Source organism: Phalacrocorax aristotelis, chromosome 4 (assembly GCF_949628215.1).
Source record: "Phalacrocorax aristotelis chromosome 4, bGulAri2.1, whole genome shotgun sequence".
In the NCBI taxonomy this organism is placed as follows: domain Eukaryota; kingdom Metazoa; phylum Chordata; class Aves; order Suliformes; family Phalacrocoracidae; genus Phalacrocorax; species Phalacrocorax aristotelis.
In genome coordinates this window covers 79,905,185-79,929,641 of record NC_134279.1, presented here as the reverse complement: position 1 = coordinate 79,929,641, position 24,457 = coordinate 79,905,185, and the positions used below count along the sequence as shown (strand labels likewise).

The following is a 24,457-nucleotide window of genomic DNA, read 5'->3' as shown; positions in this document are numbered from 1 at the left end:
TCAAATCCCATGTCCCTTATTTCATACTTAGGGGATTTTTTTCCCAGTGTGGTAATATCTATCATCTCTAATCCTAATTTAGATTTTCTTCTCATATAATCTTGCTGCTACAACTTCCTGTAGGGCACGAGCCAATGTACTGCTTGGTTTTGGGGGGGTTGCAGCAGGAGATGGCCACATGCCAATTGCAACACAGGTCTGAGGCAGTATTTTTTCTGCTCCCAAGCATCATCTGTGCAGAAGCATTTGCAGGAGCAATCCCAAAGGCAGATCCCAAAGGTGATCCCTATGCAGAGTGTGTCTTGTGTTGCACCATGTCTTGCTTAACCGGCCTAGGAAAGGGAGGCAGACCGGTTCCTGGATGGCAGGGGAATATTTTCAGATGCATCGTGTCTTGTACTCGCTCACCGTCATGGATGGTGGAGCAAATCTCTGCACTGTATATTTTTTCCTTGGACCTGCCTGTGTCACATACATGGGGAAAGCTTGGCTGAGAGAAGTTTTGCCACCGCTGCCTCCAAAAGGACCATTTTTTCCTGCAGACGAGTATGTATTTTGGGCAGGAACTTCCTCCCTTATGGATTACATGTTCCCCCTCAGTACTTTCTCTAAGCTCCCTTCTCCATGTCCTGTATTTTTGTTCCTAAATCAGGCAACCCCAGAGACTCTTCTGTTGCTGCCCAAAATGGAATGTCGGTGCTGGAACTGGACAAAACACCTGTAAATGGTCAATTTTAAGGCAGGCACCACTGATAAAACTTGTAACCCTTTCTCCTTTCCTGCGAATCTCAGATGTTTGTATGGCCAGAACAAGCCCAAGCTGGTCAAGGCTTTTTGTGAGGAGCTGGGTTAAAGCACAGCTTATAAATGGAGAGTCAGAAATTACAGCTGGCTTTGAAAGGCAGGAAAGTAGGGGCTGCGAATTTGTAAGTTCGAGATTGTGAGTAATGAGGGAAGAGAGAAAATAGAGGCAGAATTGATTCAGGAGGATTTAAAGCAGAAAGTTATTGATTTGGAGAAATACAATATTGGACAAAGGCAGGAGAAACCCCATAAATTTACAGGTACTGATATTGTGAGAAAGTCGCAGGAATTTGATAGGACTGGTAGAAACAGTTTAATTTTGAGACAAAAGTTGTATGAATATACATATCTAGTGTTTGCAGTCTTAGACAAAAAATGTGGCCAATAACACTGATTTATGAATGGGTGCTGGTGCCTCAAGATCTGCTGAAGCAATTCTGTGTTCTCTTATAGAGATACAAAGACTATATTTGTTGGGTTTACTCGCAGCAGAGAGGAATATAGCATATGGGTGATATAATTTGACCTGCTTAGCATATGGAGAAAATGGTATAATGCCAATTTGCTGCTACCTTGCTATGATGCCTAATAATTTGGGATAGTTGGTATGCATTTAAAATAAAATCTGTGAACATAAAGGTATCCAGTAGCTTTGGAATAAGGAAGAAAAAGAGGGTAGTAATAGAGGAAATCTAATAGCGGAAATTTTAAATGACATTTAAATTAAATTTTTGCCTCGGTTTGTAAATGTGGCAGTGTTTAATGTGGTTTTGATCAGTGCAATATGCTATCCTTGTATCAGCATACAAATGAAATTTGTTCACAGTGCAGTCAGCATCAGGTTCCTGTGGGTGGTGGGGGATGTCCCTTTATAACAAGCACTTGATTTAAGTGAGACAAATGAGTTAAATATGGGTCCGTGTCTGGAGACACAGAAAACCGAGCTAAAAGTCCATTTCTGTTCCTCACAGAAAAGCTTCATAGAGCTAATTCAGGGCTTCTCTGTGAGCACCCCAGAGCCTGGGAGAAACTCATACAAGTGGAAAAGGTCATATAATGCCCCAAAGAAATTGCTCTAAAGTGTGTAACCTATAGGGGAAATAAGAAAGATACAGGTTTTTTTTTTTTTTGTTTTGTTTTTGTTTTTTTTTTTTTTCCCCCTCCAGAAACTTACCCTACATTTCTGCTTTGAACAGATGTCTTAAGAAAATGTGTGGGAAATTTCCAGGAAAGTCCCATACGCTTGAATCTTATTATGTTTCTCAAGTGCAACAATGATTTCAGAGATCACTGATGCTATTATTTTGTTTAGTTTTCAACATTTTGTTTCAATTATTTTTGTTACGTTTGCACCGATACAAATAGCTGTAATACTAATTGCTATTCTAAATCACTGGAAAAAAAATATATAGAATTTTTAATTTTTAAATAATATTTTCCTAGCCTTGTGAAATATTCCCATACAATTTTTCCTTCCTTCCCAGATTTAATTGATGTTCATGTCTGTTTATGAGTTCAGTCATGTTAGTCATTGAACAACATTCAAGCCCACGCTTCAAAATAAGCCTTTGTACAGAAGGAGAGACTGAAGGCTGAATAGTCAGTTGGTCCAAAAATTTGTGGCACCACTGAAGTAAAGAAATGGAAGGAACGAGGCATGGGAGAGGTTTTATATGAGATATTTTGAGGGACTGCATTTTCAGTAGAGCGGCTTAACAAACCAAGAGGTGTCTCCATTGAAGCCTTATGAGCTCTTTAGGTGTTGGCAGGTCACAAGTCCAGAAACTATTTCATGGGTGAAAGAGAATGACTTGGATGGGCGAGGAGGCAGAAGAAAGCATACTGAGCCATGTAGCATCTCAGCTCAGGGAACAAAACCACACTGTTGTGGAACTGATGCAAATTCTTGAGCACACATAGGTGTTATGCAGAGTTTCGAGTGTCTAACAGACAAAACCCAGCTTATTTAGTGACGTATGGAAAGGGGGAAATGAACTTATGAAAAGGACCGTGAAGATAATTTTGATTCTGCTGTAAGACCAATTACTGATAACACCAGCTAGGCGGTCAATATGAGATAGTTTCTATGGAAAGAAATGAAACAATAAGCTGTAGAAATGCCACTAACAGCAGCAAACCTTGAATCATACTTTTGATGTGGGCAAGAAGAAGTAGAAGACACGTAAGAATCTAGGACCTGAAGAGAAAAATGGCTAAACCGTCAAGCTATCGTGCCTGGAACTGGCTTCTATGCCAATATTATTATTACTAATCTGCCTTCACCCTGCCCTGCAATGCACAGCTCAGCCAGACTCTTTGGCGTGGGAGCTACAATTTAAGGCACTGACCTTGAAGGAGGGATTTGAGTTCTGTTCTGGAGGTGTGTCTATGTGCTTATACATGTGGAGAAGCATTTGCATATGTTTGTGTAACAGAAAAGAAACGTTAGATAGCATTTGCAGGCTTCACTGGAGTGATTTAGAGGGAGTAGGTGGTTACTGCCCTAGAACATGGAAGGGGTTTGGTGATATGAGAGAGTAGGAGGGTAATTAAGATTGCAAAAATTATTAATGTTTTGTAGTTACTGTAGCTACCTCTTCTGTTTCTGTGTCTCCAAATATTTAAGTTTTCTCTAAATTCCCCTATCTTTGTTTCATGCAAAATGTTCTTAATTTTAATAAAGGAAACTTCTAACCAGTGGGCATGTGTAGAAATATTTGAAACATGGGTCATTAAGACATAAAGCCAAGAGACAAATAAGCGTAATACAAAAAAGTATTATAACTTTTGAAAGCTTGTGTATTTTAAGCAGCATTCTTTTGTTTTCATAGTTTATATTATGATTTTAAACTCTTCAGGCTGCCATTATTATGTCCAGGGATCATACCTTTATTATGTTCCGTACAGTATGCTAATGCTACCTGCAAGGGATATAAAGAGGGGAGGCACTCCACAAGGGTGCTCAAAAAATAGTATTGAACAGATACTAAATATCAAAATTTGTTGAATTTTTCCTGCTAGACTTATATTGTGTGTTCTAGGAATCAGTAGAGCAGTTTATTCCCATTCCCATTCCCCTGGTTTGCTAGTTCAGCGCAAGTCCTGCAACTGGATCAAATGGAAAATATTTTTTAGGTTCTCTGTTGCGGTCACAGAATATTTGTCAAAGCAAGCTGGTTAAAGCATCATTTAGCTGGATGATTGCTCTCTGATGCTATAGTAATTGACATTTAAAAAAACAACTTGGGTAGAAGAATGTTTAGGTTATTGGCTTTTTAAAATAAATATTTGCAGGTCATAGTTACAAAACAGAGTATTTCACCCTCTGCTTATGAAGCAGTAAACAGGTCTGTTCATTTTCAGTGCATTCTTTTAAAAAGATTATTTTATCTAAATACTGATTTTACAATGTTCAATTAAATTCAATGCATTACTTTCAAAATTAATAATTTTTACAGTGTGTATCTGTGCAGGAAAGCCCAAAGTGGCTGTTCGTATTATTTACAGTTTGGGTGGAGACATGCCTCTTGTTTACTGGAGAGAGATATAATAGGTGCCCAGGTTCTCATTCCAGTTCGCTGAATTACCCAGCTGATCCTACCAGTGTTGTGTGTGGTTTCCCAGCAGAGCACAACCAGGTTCTCACAACTGCTGCACAAGTACCCCATACGGTATGGGGGAATGCAGAGAAGAGACTTGGGACATTTTCAGAAATACAAGTTTTGTTCCTTAGACCAGCGGATTCATTCTCATTCCGGTAATACAGAGGGCAGAATTTGATTAATTACAATTATTCCAATTAGAAACAAAAATGTTGAATCAAAAATATATAACAAAATCCCAGTGAATCATGGAATAGTTTGGGTCAGAAGGGACCTTAAAAGATCGTCTGGTTCAACCCCTCTGGCATGGGCAGGCACATCTTTCACTAGATCAGGCTGCTCAAAGCTCCGTCTAACCTGACCTTGAACAATTCCAGGGATGGGGCATCCAACTTCAAAATTTGAACTTTGAAATTCCTAAAATACTCATGAAAAAAAAAATCAATTTTTTTTTATTTTTCCAACTTCCAGAACTCCCCAAGCTCTGAGTTTCTGTATTTATTTCAGCGTGTCATCTGGGGAATAATACAGCCTGTAATATCCGTGTTGTGTAGAGCAACACAAAAGGCAAGAGGAGTATTTGTCTGCTATTCTTACTACCATGTTTCTGTTTATTTATTTATTTATTTACTTACTTACTAATAACTGTGCTGTATAAAATCGTTTGTGATCTCATTCAATGACCTCTGAAGCCTGTGAGCTTTTCTACTCACCATCGTAAACTCACTGCCAGGCACAGGAGATAAGGCGTGATCATGACTTCTAGTCCAAGAAACTGAAAATTGGTCTATATTCATGAGCGTGCTGTATAATGGGCTGATATAAATCAAGTTGGGTTATTAGGATTTATTTCCGAAGGGAAGAATCATGGTCACATTTAACATGTTAGATTCAAGGTTCACCAGAAAAAACCAATTATAATAATGCTTGCCTTTTCGTATAAGAAAAAGTATCAGAAGTAGTAGCAAAACCAGTTAAGTCAATATAATTCAAACATCAATTTAAGTCACTAGTCATGAGGATACCAAACCAGAACCTTTTGTGATATTCTGTATTCAGAAGAAAATATCTTTTTCACACCATTTTTTGCTGTCCTACAGCATTTCTCTGCAGATACTTACTTAATAGTGAATTAATTTCATAATTCCATGACTTCCAAACACTTCCCTGGCGCCGTTCGCTGCAGCACCGCTACAGCTCAGCTTCTTCTTGTTCAGACGTGCAAACAGGTCTGAGCAGCTGCGGTGACTCAGCATCCCCACGACGCTTCACATTACTTTGTAAATCCCATATTAATGCCAACCCAAACAATACCATCTTGTGTATAGAAACATTCTCTCTGATACTTCAAAAGAAAAAGTTGTTCCGCTCTGCCAGGCCTCCAACCTTAAATACTATGGGTTTTTGCAGCTGAACTGTGGTTTTGGTTTTGTAAGGAACTGTTGAAATACCCAGCAACATTTTTAGACAACTATATTAATCTGTGTTAATTTTAAAAACAACATACTTTAGCTACATAAACACCTGAGCAACAAATGGGGCTCATCTATCCCGTGCACATTAGCAGAGTTCCTGTGGAAAAATTAAGACCCGATCATATTTTAGCCTGGAGAAGAGGGGGCTGAGGGGAGCCCTTCTCGCTCTCTGCAGCTGCCTGAGAGGGGCTGGAGTGAGGGGGGGGTCGGTCTCTGCTCCCAAGTCACCAGTGACAGGGCGAGAGGGAACGGCCTCAGGCTGCGTCAGGGGAGGTTTAGGTTGGAGATGAGGGAAAATTTTCTTCATCAAAAGGGTTGTAAAGCCCTAGAACAGGCTGCCCAGGGAGGTGGTGGAGTCTCCATCCCTGGAGGTATTTAAAAGAAGGGTAGACGTGGTGCTTGAGGATATGGTTTAGTGGTGGGCTTGGCAGTGACAGGTTAGCGGTTGGACTCGATGATCTTAAGGGTCTTTTCCAACCTTAATGATTCTATGATTCTGTATAATTGAGGACTGCACAATAACATGTGTGGATAAAAACGGGAAATTCTAGCTGAGCAGGCAGCTGTAATCCTAGTATTCTATTTTCAAGCGTGTGGTTCTGCAGTTTTAACAAATATTGGCATAAAAGAAGAACTGGCGGTTGAAATAAGATATACATAACACCTAATATTGGGCATTGCCCTTCTTAGCACTGAAAATACTATATCAGTCAAGAAATCATGGCTGGTTTGAATTTTGATTTATTTTGATTGTATAAAGGTAAAACAGCAGATTTGAAAGATAAAAGCATTACATACCCATACACAAATGGATAAATATGTCATCCAGATTTCTCTGTCTTGATAAAATTTGAAGTTATGTGGAATATTGGAAAGAGCTTTCTGAGGTAACAGCTCGTTCCTCGGCATGTTCTTTCAATTTGTTTCTGATGTGAAAAGATATATGTTTCTGGAGAGCAGAATGATATTAGAAGTAGAGACTTTTACTAGGAGATGCTCTTTGTTGTACTTTGCTCTGGAATTCATCAGTCAAAATGAATGCTGGCATAAGCAGTGATTCTGCTAGCCTAATTTTTTTTTAAAAAAAGCACTCTTACCCAAATTTTCTACTCTTTAGCTATATTAGATGACCGATGGACATTCTTATCTTGATTTAGCAAGTTGTCTAAGAAATGAAACTTTATCCTTGAGTATACAAATATCTGTAAATGGGTTCACACCAGTGTGCATTTGAGGCAATTCTGTAAAAATAAAAACAAAAATTAAAAAAGAAAAAGTGAAGCCCATGAAATATTAATTTTATAAACACAGTTCCTTTTGTTTTGTGTAAGCATGTGATATGAACAGGCTCACCGGAAACGTTTATAGCTACCTTGCCTGATGTGGTCATGGGTTTGAGGTTGTCCATGCACATCAGGGCTACAGCCATCGGTGGGTGTGTGTCATGACCAGCACAACCGTTGTTGCCTTTGCCTAATTTTCCTACTTTGGAAGGGAAACCTCCAAAATCACTTGGTGTTGGCCATTGCTTACCTGTAAGTACAGACTAACCCCACCTTACAATTGCCATATTTGAAAGTATACAAATTTATTAAATTATTTAATATATTAATTAAATGAATTAAATGTTAAAGTATTAAAAAATGACATTAAAAAATACAATTTCAAAGGCCTGCATTGAAATTATTGTGCTTTATCCATTCCCCTCCTGGAGGTAACTCTTCCTGATCGTGGAGAACAAGCTATTAACATATAGATATGTCAGCAGAGAAGAACTCCCGTGATATATTTAGAGGCTTGCTCCGCATCGTTACAGAGCGCTTTCCAACACTGACTTGTTAAACACTGTCCCGTGGCCAACCTTAGTCAACCCATCTGTGTTATGTGAAATTCTTCTGAAGGTCAAACCTCAAAGATAGTTTCAGGACTGAGGCCAAAATGAGTTTACACTTTGTAGACAGACTTTTGCTCTTTCTCATGAGCGGGGCACTAAGTGGCTCGGTGTGCGTTCAGAAGCCGTGCCCTCACAAAGTGTAATTCTGATATCCATATGATATTTGAACTGAGAAAACAACCCTTTCTGATCTTTTTGGAATGAATCTCTTATGTATATGAACAATACAAAACAAAAGCCTGTATTGCATGTTGTTGAAAGGGATTATTAAGGGAAAATATTTTCTCTAAATGGGGCTTGTCAGCCATTAAACCCAGGCTAGTGTTCTCTTACTTATTCTCTACTACCTCTCGGTTTCGATCTGGGACTGAATCTCACATGTACTCTGCATAAATATTTTAATGTATGTGTAATTATTCTCTAAATGGACAGCAGTATTTTAGCCAGCTAGCATACACAATTCATTACTACCAATTTGTGTCATCTTTTGTCTTGGAGAAAGCTCTTTTTTAATTCTTACGTGGTTTTCCTCTTTCTTCGCAATCCCTGCAACTTTTAATAGCAGTTGTCAAAGAAAAAAAAAAAAGAAACCCTGGAGAAAAAATAACCTTTTCTTCTCGTTGAAATAGCCTGTTGTTCTGCATCTAGGTATTAATTAACTGCAAGAATCCCCTCTGTTCTCTCAGAAGCAACATAAGGGTATTTTCCTAACCCTTGCTGTGATTGTAACTTTTGTATTAAAATGACCTTTTTTTACCACCGGTTTTCAAGGCCGAGGAACAGAACAGGTGTGCGGCGTGACGTACTTGCAGGACATATTGAAAGGCAAGCTGTGTTCTGCCTTGTTTCACAGATTAAATCTTAACTGGGGGGCATCCCTGAACAATCCCAGAACTGCTGGTATTTAACACTGGCGATCACGCCTCCGTCACGCAGTCCTTAAATGGGGAGCATTAACCAGATATATTTATAATTCACTGGGCATTTCCTGAGAGCTCATGAAAGTCTAGAAGATTCTTCCAGAAACAGTAGTGCAGTACAAATGGTGGAGGATAGCATAGTTTCACAGGTTGAGTCTTTACACTTCTCTCCCACATAAAAGATTGTTAGAAAAACAAAGTTTTCATTCCTGTGATTGCTCCTGCAAGATAAATAAAAAAATAAAACCTGTTCACTTTATACTAGAGAGGTAATATGCATCATGGCACTACTTTAAGATGAAATACTTCCTACCCATTTCACACTTTAGAAATAATTACTTAACACAGTGCAGCCCATTTTATTCACAGTAACTTTTCCTTAGTAATTTACTTAGTAGTTTTGAAGTGAAAAGCATCATGTGGTGTGAAAAGCCACAGAGCTTCTCCTGCTGGGCTTTAGTTTATTTTTTTTAATTTCTTTAGGCATTTGATCATCATGGAATTGACTCACCCTTTACGCTAATTGCCATGCTAAAGAAAACTGCTGAAATACCACCTATTAGAAACAGAACTGGACTGGCAATTGGAAGTACAGTCTAGTTCCCATAGGCTGTAGATTCAGCTGCTGTCTTGGTGTGCATCGTGACCATGCCTAACATGCAGAATCTCTACAATTGTTCCTGTTTTATTGTAAGAATTGATTTTTGTAGGAAATGTTTATTCAGTGATACTTTTATAGATAATGCCAATTAATTTATAGGGTAAGGGATGTAAGAATAGAGTAATAAATAGGAAGTGTGGAAAGCTACATGGTGACTGTAATTGCTATTGAATTGCTATTGAAGTCACTGCAGAGGCAAATTAGTGAATTATTAGAATAATGCTATTTAAAATAGTTGATATCTTTATATATTAAAAACAGGTTTAATCAGGAACATCGAAGTTTAAGTTATTTAGGAGGGAAAGGAGAAAACCAGATGTAGAGGCCAGTCAGCGTTTTTACCACTTGCAAGTAGTTTCTATATGTATCTGTCATTAAAAGGTATTCTAAACAGCTGCATGATTCGTACTGAGAGCTGCAACCTCCCACATCTGTCTCGGTACAAACCATGAACGGTTCCCCAGTAAAAAGTCTCCTGCAGTGAATAACTCCGTACAACTCCAGATCGGCGGTTCGCCTCCAAAGCCAACGCTAACTGATAACGGAAGGTGTATCCCGGATAATTTGAGAATTTAAATTCCACAGACTTTCAGTCCTTTTGAAAGTATGCACACTTGTCTCATTGGATGAATTTTCAAAAGCATCTAAATAACTTAGTAGGATATAAATAACTTTGGAGCCGACAGACCAAGTCCAAACACATGTTAATGTTCTTTGGACAGCTAGTCTTCCTTTGGCACCTTTGAAGGCTTGTTCAGTTTCATTTATGAACATCAGAATGAAGGTGGTGCCAATTAGCATCTGTTTCAAGGTTATATCGGGTCTTGCACTGGAACCACAAGTTTCAGTCTGCTGTGATTTCATTTAACATTCCTTAAAATTTCTTACACTGCATTTCCTACAAGAAGTCTTTGTGGCAATGTACCAAAAAACTGTCTAGTTTTTAACCCCTCTTGCAGTATTTTGGGGATTTTAGTTGTGCCAGAAGATGAAGGTATATCAAGGAAATTTGAAAAATAGGATTATCATCATCGTTTTTGTTTTAAAAGGCCAGGCAGAGTGTAAACGGTGCAGTGGTTTTGCGTGTTGCTTATTCATATACTTTCTTCCATTTCCCTTAGCTCTGAGGTGGGCTCCAATGGCACATGCCTTAGCGGTTTCAATGACATCATTATTAACGTAGCAGAGTTAACTTGTCATATTGCACATTCATAATAACTCTTTTTGGACACATTTATGTAGATGTGCAGAGCTATTCATTCAATTGCCATGTGGACCAGGCAGGGGTAGTCAAATTAATTACTGTCTCATGAATATAGAAGATAAAGGACCAAATCCAATTAAAGACCTCAGAGTCTATGAGCTCGGAACTACAACGTGAACATTTTAAGTGAGTTTTTAACCACAGGGGCACCAGGACTTGGGCTTTGCATTGTGACTCTTGAAAAAAGTGAAGTCACCTCAATCCAGGAGGTTAACTGTGCTGAGTACAGTCCCAGCCCCCATACCTTCTGCATCTTAAAAAGCAAGTTAGGGCTGGAAGGAGAAGGGGTTTTCCAACTTATGCTCTGGCCTGAAGACATGTATTGATAGGGTTTTTTTGGAAAAGACTATCTAAGTCACATAGACGTTATTCTGCCTTTTATATATATTTTTTTAAGAGTTGAGTATCTCCCAGGACGTGAAAGGCCTTGGTCTGATACCCTGTTGTGGGTGTACACAAATCCTTATTTACTTGATACATCTGGACCGGGTGTATATTTCTACCGATCCTGCTGAAATCGAGCGATGGTGCAGCTTGGGATGAAAGGGCACTCCAGGCACCAGAGCCCACCCCAGCATACCCCAGCTGGAGACTCCAGGCAAGGCTTCGGGGGCAGGTTTGCATTTGTTTGTCCTTTTCAATCCATCAGTCTTGTATCCTTGCCTTCAGGTGGAGAAGGAGTTTCTCCCCTTCCCTGTTCCCGTTTCATCCGCTTATTCCAAGGCATCTGTTAGATGATTCCAAAAATACAGCTTATATGCAGTGGAAGTGTGGATTGTCCGTGAAAAGTGAATGTTCCAATCATTCAATGGGAATAACGGTACAACTTCTGCTGACTCGAGAGGGAGCACAGAGAGGCTTTGTAAGCGCACTAGCTATCATTTCAGTACAGGTCTTTATGCATTTAGGTTTCTTCTGAGAACAGAACAAAAGCCAAAAAATTTTCTGATATCTACAAGGGGAAATAAGGACTCTAATCAGTTTATAGATTTGAAGCATTATTTTATGCCTAATTAGTTTGTAATAGCATTTACAAAGGGGTTGTTTTTCTGTACAAAGATTGTTGATGAAAATGTCACAGAGTTATTTTCAACAGGCTTTTGCTTCAGATATCCCACATGGACGTTCTGTTATTTTGTGCTGGCTTTTACGCTAATGCCCTGTAATTGTGTTTTACTTCTTCTGATTAAACTGACAAGGAATTTGAATGGATAACAGTTAGCACATTGATCTGAGGTGGTGACAGGAATAGACCCTGGCTTTGCTCGGTAAAAACAGAAGGACCTGGTCCTTTGCTCTTGCATTCTGTTGAATGTCTGGTTGGAGTTTAAACTAGTTCTTTTATTGTTGTTTTGTTTTTATTTCATCACTCGTGGTTATGACGTCCTACAAAGGAACAAGTGGGCGCAAAGAAGCCACTACTCAAAGTGACTGATTAATTACTGTAATGAGGACTGAGTTATTTTCTTTCCCAGGCTTTCCTCTATCTCCATTCATTCAAAGCCGTAGCTGAAGTTACAGCTTGTGTCCAATTAAATCTCACGAGCATTGTTTGCTTGCAGGTGGCATTTTCACGGGATATGTGCCAGGCTGAAAAACCTTGTTGCCAGACACGCGTTACTGCCCCCGGAAAGTTTGACCCAAGCACTAACCTGATAGTGTGTAGGCTGCGTAGTTCATGCCAAGTCGGGTGTCAGAGCTGGAAAGCAACAGTGGTTTCACTGGCTGCAAGAAACATCAGCCGAAATAATTTCAAATATTGTTTTGGTATAGACTGTAATTGAAAGTGTTCAGAACAGGTTGGACGATAAAGAGAAAACAAAACAACAAAAAAAAAAACCCAATGAAACAAAAAACCCTACCTGCGTGGTCCAGAAGGAACTGGCAAGTTAAGGGAAAAGAAAGTAGCAAAGGATTTGGAAAAACATTTAATTCTCTGTTGTAAGTACAAATATTGAGTTAGCATTGACTTTCAGCCGCATGCATTGGCAAACACGTGTTTGATAGGAAATAAACAAGACCTCGTTTCCTTATGGAATTGCATGATGCAATTAAGAAGAAAGAAATGCAGGTGTAATACTAGATACATATCTCATGAAGAGATCTATTAGATGGTGACCGATGCAACCAACAAGTTGAAATCCTATTTTTTGGTGATATTTGATAATCAAAGCACTGTAAGCTCAGACAAGAGAATTCTGTGCCTCCTACAGACAGGCAAGGTTTGGGGGGTTTGAACTCCAGGGCTATATAATACCTGTCTTTATGCCATTAACAACAATTCTGCATCTAAATAGAAAGGCATAGTTGGAACTTCAATAAGTTTATTAGAAATGTTCATTTAATACCTGTGAACCTTGTGAAATCTTTGATGTTCTCCCAGTGGCCACTTCATTTGTCAGAGATGTCTCTCTGTTTAAAAAGCTCCTTTGCTGAAAAACTGCCTAAAGGTCCACACTACAGAAGCCAATGTTATAGTCAAATATTGTCATGAACTGGAGCCTTTTTCTTAAATACATAAACAAACAAAAAAGCCTTTGCTTGCAACCAAATAACATTATGTGGTTCTCCTATTCCTCCAAAAGGGAGACCTGAAAAATACTAAAAGGATGTTTTCAACGGATGCTGAGATGTCTCAGGAAGTCTTGCATTTAGTGCAGTGAATAACACTCATCCCTGTGACTCATGATATAACCTTTATATATAATATAAATGAACTTCTCTACCACTCCTCTTTTCTTAGTTGCCTGCTATTACTGCAGCTTTATAACAGAGAAAATTTAATAGAAAATATGATAGAAGGTTTTGTTAATAAATATTATATTACATAGTACCGTTAATTGTTATGCTTATAATAATAGAATAGACTTTTCTCAAGTGCTTGTACTAAAGTGGGTAAATTTTAACAGTTTTTATGTACGTAGTCCTTCACTATGGGCTTCCATATCTGAAGGGAAAAAAAAAGTGTACGCTCTCCTTTTCTTCCAGTTATTTTAGATTAAGAGAAGCCATGCAGAAGCAATTTAAAGCAGATTGCAATTTACAGCTGGAAAGCAGTTGGTGGTTAAATGAGGAGTTTGCAGTGGACCCTTTGCAAGTAGATGTCTGTGAAGAAATTAGAATAATTTCGAATTCTGAAGTAAACATTTCTGACCTTCTTAAATGGAAGCATCTGCAAGATTTCATTTAACTGATGAGTGGGGAGATTCTCAGCTAGTGTAAATTAGCATGGCTTCAGTGAAGCTGATGGTTTTATAACAGTTTACACCATCCACATTTCTTTCCTCAGAAATTCTGGGGTTTTTATATACATTTAAGTGTAACAGCATCAGTTTTGTGTACTGACTTCTTCTGAATAGAAATATGCAGTTTATTCGATGAAAACCCTCATGTTTTCGTCTTTGAGTCCTCCAGGTAAGCATTGCAAAGGAAAAGATGCTCTTTAACTGCAGGAAATATTCTGCAGATCAATATTCTAATACATATTTTTACAGTCACCCCCCTCAAGCAGAAAGGAATAAGGGGAAGCTTCAGAGACCCCAGTTCCTAAGGGCATGAGGACAGAAACCGTTATCAGAAGCACACTTGCATGCTAACCCTCGTACCACCTGCATTTGCAGCGATGTAGATCCCATTACATACGTATTGGTGAGATTTCTTGAGGACCTATCAGAAAACCCGTCTCAGGTTGTCAGTCTTGGCTCCTCCAACTGCATTTCCTTGTTTTCCCCTGTTATCAGCAAACTTCCATTCCAAATTCAGGTAATGTTGGCATACGTCTTTATGTGAGAAAGCTCAGATTAGAGACATGCAGCTACAACTGGTATGGGTTTTTTTTTGTTTTCTTCATTAGGATGTGATGTTTCTGTGGCCAGCGACTGTCTGTTGCAATCACACCTATAATTATGATAAGAAACAGTTTTTACGTGGCATTGTCCTAAGGCCATTGGTAGCGATGACCGAAGTATTAAAGTGTGTCTTTATGGGTTTGTATGTTAAGGGGTTTTAAAGGGCAAAAATGAGCATGGAGAATCAAGCATTGTTGTTAAGATACAATGCTGACTTTAAAATTTATGAAGTGTGTTTCTTTTAGACGGTGGGAAGAAAGTGAATTATTTACAAGACCTCAAAATATCTCAACCTGGAAGTACAGGAGTATCTTTTGGGGAAGCTGGTGAAAAAGGTGTCCTCACGATGCCAATATTTTTAAATTCTCTGGAAGAAAATCCTCCAAAACACACATAATCTGTCCAAGACGCAGTCGCTAGCCAAATCCTTAGGAGGGCTGGACAGTCTCTGCAGTTATTCAGAAGGGGTTTTATCTCATGAAACTTAGCTGTTTAGGAATTAGTCATCTAGTACTACACTGTCAATGGAGAGAAGGAAGCCCATGTGGTGATATGTATCCCGTATTAAAATAAATATGTAATACAGATGGGTGCTCTAAAAATGCCTGTCACTATGTATTGAATACAGAAGGAGCTAATATAACTAGATTTTATTCAGTATTTCTAGGTGGTAAAATTAAATGAGATGGTCCTACCCTGAAAACTATCATTGCTTTCTCAAATGGCAGCGTGTGCTACATTATTATCTGAATTTAATTAAATGACACAACTCAAAGATAGGATATTCTTGCCTTGGGGAAGAACTTCAAATAGATGCGTGGCTTTCCCCCTGCTTCCAAAAAAAAAAAAAAAAAAAAGAACCAGTGCCTATTCAACCTAACAAAAATCAATGAGATTTGTGTGTTACACTTGCCTTGTAACTTATGAAAGTGCCACCAGTTGCCTTTTCTGCATTTTTGGTACCTCAGTATGCTGTAAAATCCAATCTTGGCTAGTGGCTAGAAGGGAAGCACTGTAGCCTCACCACAGTGATCTTGGAAACTAGTTCAAAAATACACAAAAATACAGAAATATTCAATGTATATCTACAAACGAAAGAAAGTTCACCAAAACCAACAAATTGCTGCCTTCATTCTCAAGAATGAAAACTATAAATTCTTCGGGCAGTTCTTTTTTAGGGAAGCTTGGATGCCAGTATGTAACTATGGGTAAATATCAATTAATAGTAGCACCTCTCACTTGGGAACTAGAGAAATAAAGCCCTAATCCTAACTGGTCTTTCAAATCGAACTGCAGTCATTGGTAATGTTTCTGAAATTCCTCAGTTATTGCCGAAAGACAAGAAGTAGTTACGACAGTGAATTACGCAAAATGAGAAAAGCAATAGCCACAAACCAACTGAACTAAAATACTCCCCTACACACAAGTTCTTCTTCTTGTGAGAAGATAAAACACGAAACCAGACACAGATGATATTAAACACAGCACTTAATTCACCAGTTCACCTCTTGAAGGCATTCAGATATTGTGGTGGTTTGGACTGCATAAAAACGTACATAAAATAGAAAAAGACAGGTGTCTTCAACCACTGACATATTCAGTTCTCATAATCTCTTCATTTCATTACATACTTACTTTTAATTGTCTACAGATCTAGATAAAACTTGCTTGGATCCAGGCCAAGGCCAAGATTTGTGCACCTCAGGTACTGATATCGTGTCCAGGTCATGGTTCATTTATATTTTAGTGACTTTATTTACTCTCTGGGATTGCAAGGATGTGCCTTACCCGGCTTTCTGCGTAGCTGTGATTATTTGTGCTACACTGGAACCAGTTACACTCACTGTGATCTGGTCACAATTTTGTAAGACAATTAAAATCTGCTGAAAGCAATTGTTTTATTTTAGGAGAACTTCTTGTCGGTAACTGATATTTATGAGCGGGTTATTTAGTGAGTGGCGTTCTAGAACAGAGGAGCTGTGGAAGCACCGTGAAGAAAGCCTGTACTTCAATGCTTTATTGCAAAGCGGCAAGATGCTGCACATACTGGGATCTTTCTGTCTTGTCCTTTCTCTGTGGTGACTGGACCTTTCTCCTTTGCAGCTGTATAAACAAAGGCCAAAATACCTGCGTAAAAAAAGGGTATCTTATCAACCTTTTTTCCCCCCCATTTATGGAAAATTATCATTTTTCCTCAAGAAAAAAAAATGAATGATTAAGAGGAAAAGGGAATGTACAAATTTTCATTCCACATGAGGTGATTCTCTGGCAAAACCAAAGATGGAAAACAGGTGATTGCAGAACCCCCACTGTAGTTACTTAGGATAAATACTAAAAGCCAAAATAAATTCTAGGAATAAACATAAAGTATGGATGAAATCACTGACCCGAGTAGAACAGTAACTCACATTCACACCATGCTGCTAGAGATTTCTCACCATCCAATTTTTTTTTTTTAATTTATTTATCCTAAGATGTCTTCTTCAGCTCATCCATAGAGGAGCCACACAGATTTTCTAAAATATATTTTCCTGACCCATCTTTCTAGTGAATAGCCAGGATTTTCAGCTTCCAGTGAAATTTAGTCTCTGCTCGCTTCTGCTAGAATATATAGTTTAGCCTTTTCCTGACCCAAAATTAATTTTCCTCCCCTGTCAAAAGGAGACTATGTATTGGTGCGTTTAAAACTAGCTTTCTGCTTAAAAGCACTGATGCAGCTTATGTCTGTTGTTCAAAATGTTTTCCCTCTTAGTACTAAGCTTCTCTTCATCACTTTTAAAAGGGCTATTGAACATGAGCATAGTTTTTAAAGAGTGATGTTGTTCAACATTTAAAATAAAATATTAGGACAGATATATTTTTGAGCAGCAATTTATGCCTTAATAAAACATTGTGATATTGAAGTTCTGAATAAACTGTAAATAATGGAACCATCTACCTAGGGGATGATGAAAATATAAAAGTATATCAAGGTTTGGTAGCTTTTGGATCAATAGATAATCTTTCCACCTGTCTGCTGGAGGCTAAATTACTCGATTAATGGCAGCAACGATGTCTTGAACATGCAACATGTCATATGTTAGGAGACTGAGCTCTCCCAGGTATTTTGGCTTATATCTAAAGCAGCAAAGACAGAAGAATGTGTGAAAACAGTGGTCCCTGGTCCCAAATTTTCTTACACATTTTCAGGCTATTATTATTTTATTATTATTATCATCATCATTATCATTATTGTCATTTTTATTATATTATTTTGAAACACAGAGCTTCTAAATTATGCACTTTAAAGAAAAAGGACAATAACTCTAACATCTCATTTAACTGTCATACACGTTGGTATTTTGTATGTGACATTATGTTGCAGCTCTGCAGATGCTGCACGTTTTGTATATTTCTTGGCATTCCATCCCCTTCTTTAACAGGTTACTATTGTCAGCCATGTTCGTCTGCCATTGATTACAAATTTTTTTTAATTATATGCTCAAAATAGGGGGTTTGCACCTCACACAACTGTAAGTAACACTAACTTTTCAATATAAGGATATTCATTACCATAACATCTAAGCCCTCTTTATAATAATAATTTTGGTAGTAGCAATTTTCCCTGTTTCTTGTGCTGAAACTTCTTTCTTTTGTTTTTTTTTTCCCCATATTGGTGGAATTTGGAATTATTCAAAGCTAACAACACAGGCAGGTCCAGTCTGGAGCGTCTTCTTCCGTGTTTGACTGTGTCTCATCCAAAATGTATTATGTCTCTAGGCAGGTTGGCCTGACTGTTCGTGTCTTGATTCTGTGATATTCCCCAGGGTTAGAAAAAAGAGTATCCTATTAAGTACCTCATGCTGATCAAAAGAATTCTGTGATAAGCAAGTCATGGGATGTAAATGTCTTTAATCATTGTGAAGAATATTTTGGGAGATTTCTATTTTACTCCAACAGTCTAATCAATGAACAGCTCATGAAAAGAAGAAAAGGGGGGAAGGAAAAAGGTATTTTTCAAAAGGAAAAACGGTGCCATATCTTAGCAGAGATCACTCCAGCAGGTGCTGAAATATCTTACCATCCTTAAGAGTTTTTTGTTATTATTGCCCGTCCTAACTAAATGAAGTTGAAGTTCCCTGTCTAACTGTTTACCTTAATATTATGCAGTTTTAACTATGGAGCTTTTTAGACTTTGCTTAACAAAAGGAAGGCAATTGTATTCTGTGTTTGTTTTATTGCTTGAGTAATACCGTTGACAGTGGTTGCAACTGTAGGCATTTTCTAGAGTAAAAGGACAGTACCTTGATTTCTACACTAACCAGACATGGATGTGTTGAAAAAATACTCAACTTCTCATGCCAAGCGGTGAATCAGTCTTAATAGGGCTTGAAAAATATATTCAGGGAGCTGGATCTTATGTTGCATGATGTGGGAGGGAGGCTGCAGCCCTGGGGCAGAAGTGCAATGGAAGACCCATTCCTGACCCGGGGGTCTCCGCAGGCAGCACAGCCCCTGGTCGGGAGCCTGTGGAAATTTGCTCATCCTGATCAGCTAAGAATAAATCAAACAGGCAGGGAAAAGCTCTAAGGAAATTAGGATGGGAGCAACACAGACTGAGAGAGTAATTTGAAAGTATCTCGAGTAAAAACTATGCAAATGCTGTTAATGGTCACTAGAAATCAGGAACCTGATTAATATATTCTACTGTAACAAAGTTCTCCTCATTACACCATGAATAGATGTAATTCTGTCCACTGGAACTCTGAATACCGATATTTTGGCATTCAAGGAATTCTGTGCATTTCTCCTCCTTCTCCTTTTAACCCAATGCCAGCAGCAATTTTTTACTTCCTTTTTATCCCGTCTCCAAAGTAGCTTTCTTCCCTTTGCAGAAAAAGATTAACAGAGAAATACTATAAGGCTCAATACCAAGCTCAATGGGGTTTTTTTTTCAGAAACACAGGAAACCACTGAATTCCTTTCTATCCCTTTTAGGAATAGAAGGCCAAAAATTTATCACAGAGCAACATTAATATAAGAGTATTTAAGGACTTAAATAAATAAACTTTAATAAACTTATATTTTCTGCACAGAGCAGATGGTGTTTGACAGACCTGCCTGAAGCTATGTAACATCACATGCCATGCTATTTATTTTTCAATAATGTGATTTACTAAACAAATTTCTCCTTCTTTGAAGTCATACAGTGAAGAAGGGGTTTGTATCCAGATTAAAAGGCAGTAGCCATGTTTACAACAGGTGAAGAACACCTAAAATTCCCGGATACGTAAAAACCGTGCAGAACATGGGAAGTGTTTCTCTGACTTCATCTGTATTCCTACGTGTTAATAAAGTATTGCCATTGAGAGAGCTCAACTGGATCTCTGTCCGCTTGGTGTGGTAGCCTGTTTCCCAGCACAGCCTGGTTCGTGCCATTTCGCATCTCAGGCATGACTCAGGCAATTGCACAGAGCAGGCAGGTTTTCAGTAAGCAGCATGGAACAGGCTTTTCTCTATTTTGGAGGGAGAAGGGGCTGGCCAGATGGATGTTGACAGTTTGTGTTGTGTGGCTTGAGGGTCACAGAAGGGTTCCCAGTTGTCTTGTGTTTCACAGTAGGCTGTACCTTAAGGGCCACTGTTTATGTAATTTAAAACTAGACTGAAAAAGTTACAGGATAAGTTTGGAGGCTTAGGAGATGTGATAGATGTGGGCTGCCATGGGCCTACTCTCAGTGATAGTTTCCCCCTATCAGCAATACAAAACACCCAGGTTAGGAACCTAAATTACAAACTTTTAACTCAACCTTCTTCTTCAATTTCTACTTTTTTTCCAATGACCATTTAGGGAATATCCAGAGACTTTGCTCCTAAACAGTGCAGTTTATCAAATGCCTAATGTACTCAGTGCCACTGGATCCCATAGCTGACTACTTGGAAGAACTCCTAAGTTCCTATTCAGGACAATTTTCTGACCTCCTAAATGGGTGCCAAGCATTTAGTGCTTGACCTTGCATGTGGGTGGTGAACACAAAATACCTCTGCACTGCATGAGATCAGTGAAGAAGAACTGTTAACTAGTTGTTCTGTTTGAGAGCTGTAAAATACCTTCCCAGTGTAGCCTTAAGTGTCCTGGTGTTTGCTTTTTCATTATTCACATTGTGTTAATATTCACTACAATATGCACAGTTTAGCAAATTATTCCCTGATTTGATGGGGGAAAAAATTATTATCTTTGCCCCAGCAAAAAATGTCTTAAAACCTTTTGTGTGGTTAGGTATCTTTCTAAGTCCATGCATTAAAGTTTAAACAATGAGAAGGAAGAGAAAAAATTAAACAATATTTTAGAAATTGAATTATTTGACTAGGAAAATAAAGCATCCCAGAACACTAATGTCACCAAGGATACTTGGTTCAGCTAGTACACAGCACACAGCTGGAGTAATTGAAAATTTTCTTAGACTATAGCTTTGTAGCCTGAGAGACTGGGAACCTGGCTGAGACTAGCTCATCTGGCGGTCCCCGTTGTACCATTTCAGGAGTTAGGAGAGGCTTCCTGTACCAAACTTACCTGCCCTGGTCTGCCTCATTTTTAAGGTGCAATTTCAGCTTGAAAAACTATCGATTATGTGCACATGACATCTGCGTCTTGGACAAAATACCAGGGACTGAATTCAGGGCGTCTAAATCTAAAAGCATGTGCTGAAATTGCTTAGGCTAAAGAGCCGTAGTTCTTTAGCTGGGAACCAGAAGAACTCAAAGGATGAACACAAGAAAAGTGAGATAAAAATATCAGCGGGTTACACAGATGCCTCCTCTTGTATCACAGCAAACACTTTCTCTCCCTATTTTCTGGTGTCAATTTGTATGAATAACTCCAGAATTTGTAATGGATTCTTTTTAAAAACCTAAGAGGTAAATTTATGTTTTGTATTAAATTCTGGTGGCGCTCGATATTTTTGTGTTTGAATTTCTAAATAAAAAAAGGGGATGGCTTTTACAGATATCTAAAAGATCATTGGCCTCATATCATAATTAGAATTGCAGACAATAATAGAAAGCAGGCGTTCCCTCGAATGAATGCTTAAAGCAGAAGTCTGGAACACAGGCCGCTTGCCAATGTGGCCATGCAGAGCTGGTAACAGTGCTGCACATTTGAGAGATCATTATTGAAAGGGGATGTTTAATCCCCATCCCACCTCAAAAGTGACTTCTCAATAGTTCCCAGAAATGTATGCTGTTAGGCTCAGCTGGAAATACAAAATCGCTCCTAATCATATGCAAGGAACAATTCTAAATAGGAGTATTTGAAAACAGAATTGGGAAGGAAAGAGTAACGCTGGAAGGAATTGAAGATCATTTTGATTCTTGATGAAAAGCTCTCAAACAGAGTTCAGTATGATGAGATGTGACAAATCTTTAGAGACGCAGTTTTCTCTTAAGAGAAAGGTAATACAGCTGGCAAAGTCACGTAATGCTTTTTGTACCACTGAACCCAAAAAAATATTTTTTTTTTAATTGGGTTTGAGCCACAAAAAGGTTTTGTCCCCCTTTTTAATCTTCGTGAGGATTTTTGCTTTGAGACTTTCTGCAGAAAAGTGTTTTAAGTGGAATTCTTCTTTATACTGCACCTAATGTCTGCCAATATGATTCCTGTTACAGGCACAGGAACCATTTTCCTTCTGTCCTCAAGCTGTGTTGCTGCTTATTATCATGTTTAACATTCCCAGTGCCTGGCAGGATGGAGATTAGAGGCTCTTAATATTCGTTTTATAGTGAGAGGTCTTGCTAGATTTTTGGAGTATAGGCTGTAATATATGCACATAATTTATTGGTGGAAAAGTTCTGAACTCTCCAGTGAGTCACCTTAATCTTTCTTCTTATCATTTTAGGATTGTTTTAAAATAATCTGATATGCCCCCTGCACGTAAACATGTTAAAAACATTACATTGGACATAAAAACTTAGTGGAAGCAAACAAAAAGAGATGCACAGATTTCTTTTGATAAATCTGCACTATTTTGTAAAAAAATGTATATTTTCTGCGGTATTTTTCTCTAACTCCAAAATCTCATTTTTAACAGACTGGAAGGAAGGAGAAGGGGGACCCACTCAACATTGCTATTGACAAGATGACCAAGAAAACACGAGACCTTCGAAGACAGGTAATCTATGCTTTTTATAACGCTTTTTGATTTTCCAAGGAAGTCATCGCTTTTCAGCTTCAGAATGGTTTTGCCACCTGTAGAGGTATAAAGAACCTGCGTCCTTATTTAGGTGTGCCACTGCGTTACACATGACATTAAGCAAAAGACTAGTATTTCCTGATTCAAAAAAAGGGAGACAAACATATTCCAGGTGTAACCCTCAACGGTCTTAATATGTGGAGGGAAGGCAGGTTGGCCAGACCTTCACTGCCTTTGCAGCCCAGCGACCCCAGTCATAAAAACACTGGCATATTTGCTTATTTGTATTTATTTGTATCCTGTCATTGAAACAACAGGAAGGATGAGCAGAATATAAAGAAGTTTGTAAGAGCAGAATGCTGTCAAAGAAAACTTCTAAGGTACCATATTAAATAAAAATCCTATGAAGATACAGAGAAGGCTGAAAAATAACAGGTTGCCCCGAGAGGTGGTCGATGCCCCATCCCTGGGAACACCCAAGGCCAGGCTGGACGGGGCTCTGAGTGACCTGGTCTGGTTGGGGATGTCCCTGCTCGCTGCAGGGGGTTGGGCTGGGTGGCCTCTAAAGGTCCCTCCCAACCCAAACCATTCTGTGATTCTGTGATTCTATAAATAACTGTAAAACATAGTTTAAACAATAAAGGTTGACTTTCTTATATGATATTTATCATTTGGTAATAAGACTGAAAGATTCATTCAAAAACCTTGAGATGGAAAAGAATAGAAGGGACATTGGCAAACAACAGGGAGAAACCCTCTACAGGTTTCTCTACACTTTTTAAGTTAAGTCAGGAGGGATTGCCTCTTTTTACCTTTTTTTCTCCTTTTGAGATGATCCCAATTCTGCATTTTCTATACAATAAATCAAAGAAAAGACATTCTGCCTGGCCAATCAGAGATTGCCTCTCTGAAAATGATTCCAAATCCACAAATCTGCAAGACCAAGTAATGACTTAAATGGATCTTCAGATACCTATTTGCAACACGACAGTTTAACAAAGAGTGGCCCCTATAGGCGTTTTGAAATCAGTGCTCTGCACTGCTAAAACTCAGCTCATTTCGTCTCTTCCTTAACTTTCAGCAAACGTGCTTAAGAATCACGTTTTCAGAGCTCATTTCTCCAAATAATAAAAATATTGCAATGGGCTTGCAGACAATATGAGTCACTGACTCTCCTGTATAAAGCCTAGCATCACATCTGTTGCTCAGCTAATGACAGAAGAAAGATCTCTGTGACTGTGACCTCCAAATTTGTGGGATCCTAGGTTCTGCAGTGGAGCTTGTACCATGTGTTGCCTCCCACCTCTGTTCTTATTGCTTGAAGGAAGTAGCAGACTAACACATGAGTTGCTGTTCTGTGTGAGGCTCTCAGCAGTTGCCTGAATTACTCATCTCTAAAGCCAAATTTACTCCAAAACGTGATATAAAAATGGCACCTTTCTTAATAAACTGTCTGCTTCTCGTGTATATTCAGCCCCATGGGTGTTGAATTCAATCTCAGAAAGGTTGGAACTCTGTATGTGGGCAAAGTGAAGCACATATATAATAATTTCCTTCTTGGAGATGAAGCTTTTAATATAGTTTCTGATATTTATGAAAGTTAATCACATAGGTATAATGTTTATTAAATCATGGCAGTTGCTAGTAAACTAATCAAGATTAGATCATAATTGTGCCAGGTTTTGCACAAACAGGGGAAGATGGAGTCTCTGCTTTCAGCTGTGTGTATTCTCACTATAAATCATTATCCTTTAGAATTAAAACCAGTGTTCTGCTTCATCACATGCATAATCAACAGCATACAGGTGCATGTCTACCCAGAGC

At 38.5% G+C, this 24,457-nt stretch overlaps 1 protein-coding gene across 2 annotated transcripts in view; it reads left to right on the top strand.

The window, feature by feature from the left end:
• The window catches only part of CTNNA2 (catenin alpha 2), a 530,531-nt gene that overhangs the window by 382,519 nt on the left and 123,555 nt on the right, over positions 1-24,457 (top strand). For both annotated transcript variants that reach the window (XM_075092184.1, XM_075092185.1), the window contains exon 8: positions 22,532-22,612. In XM_075092184.1, the coding sequence (XP_074948285.1) occupies positions 22,532-22,612 (81 nt within the window). The remainder of the gene's footprint in view (positions 1-22,531; positions 22,613-24,457) is intronic.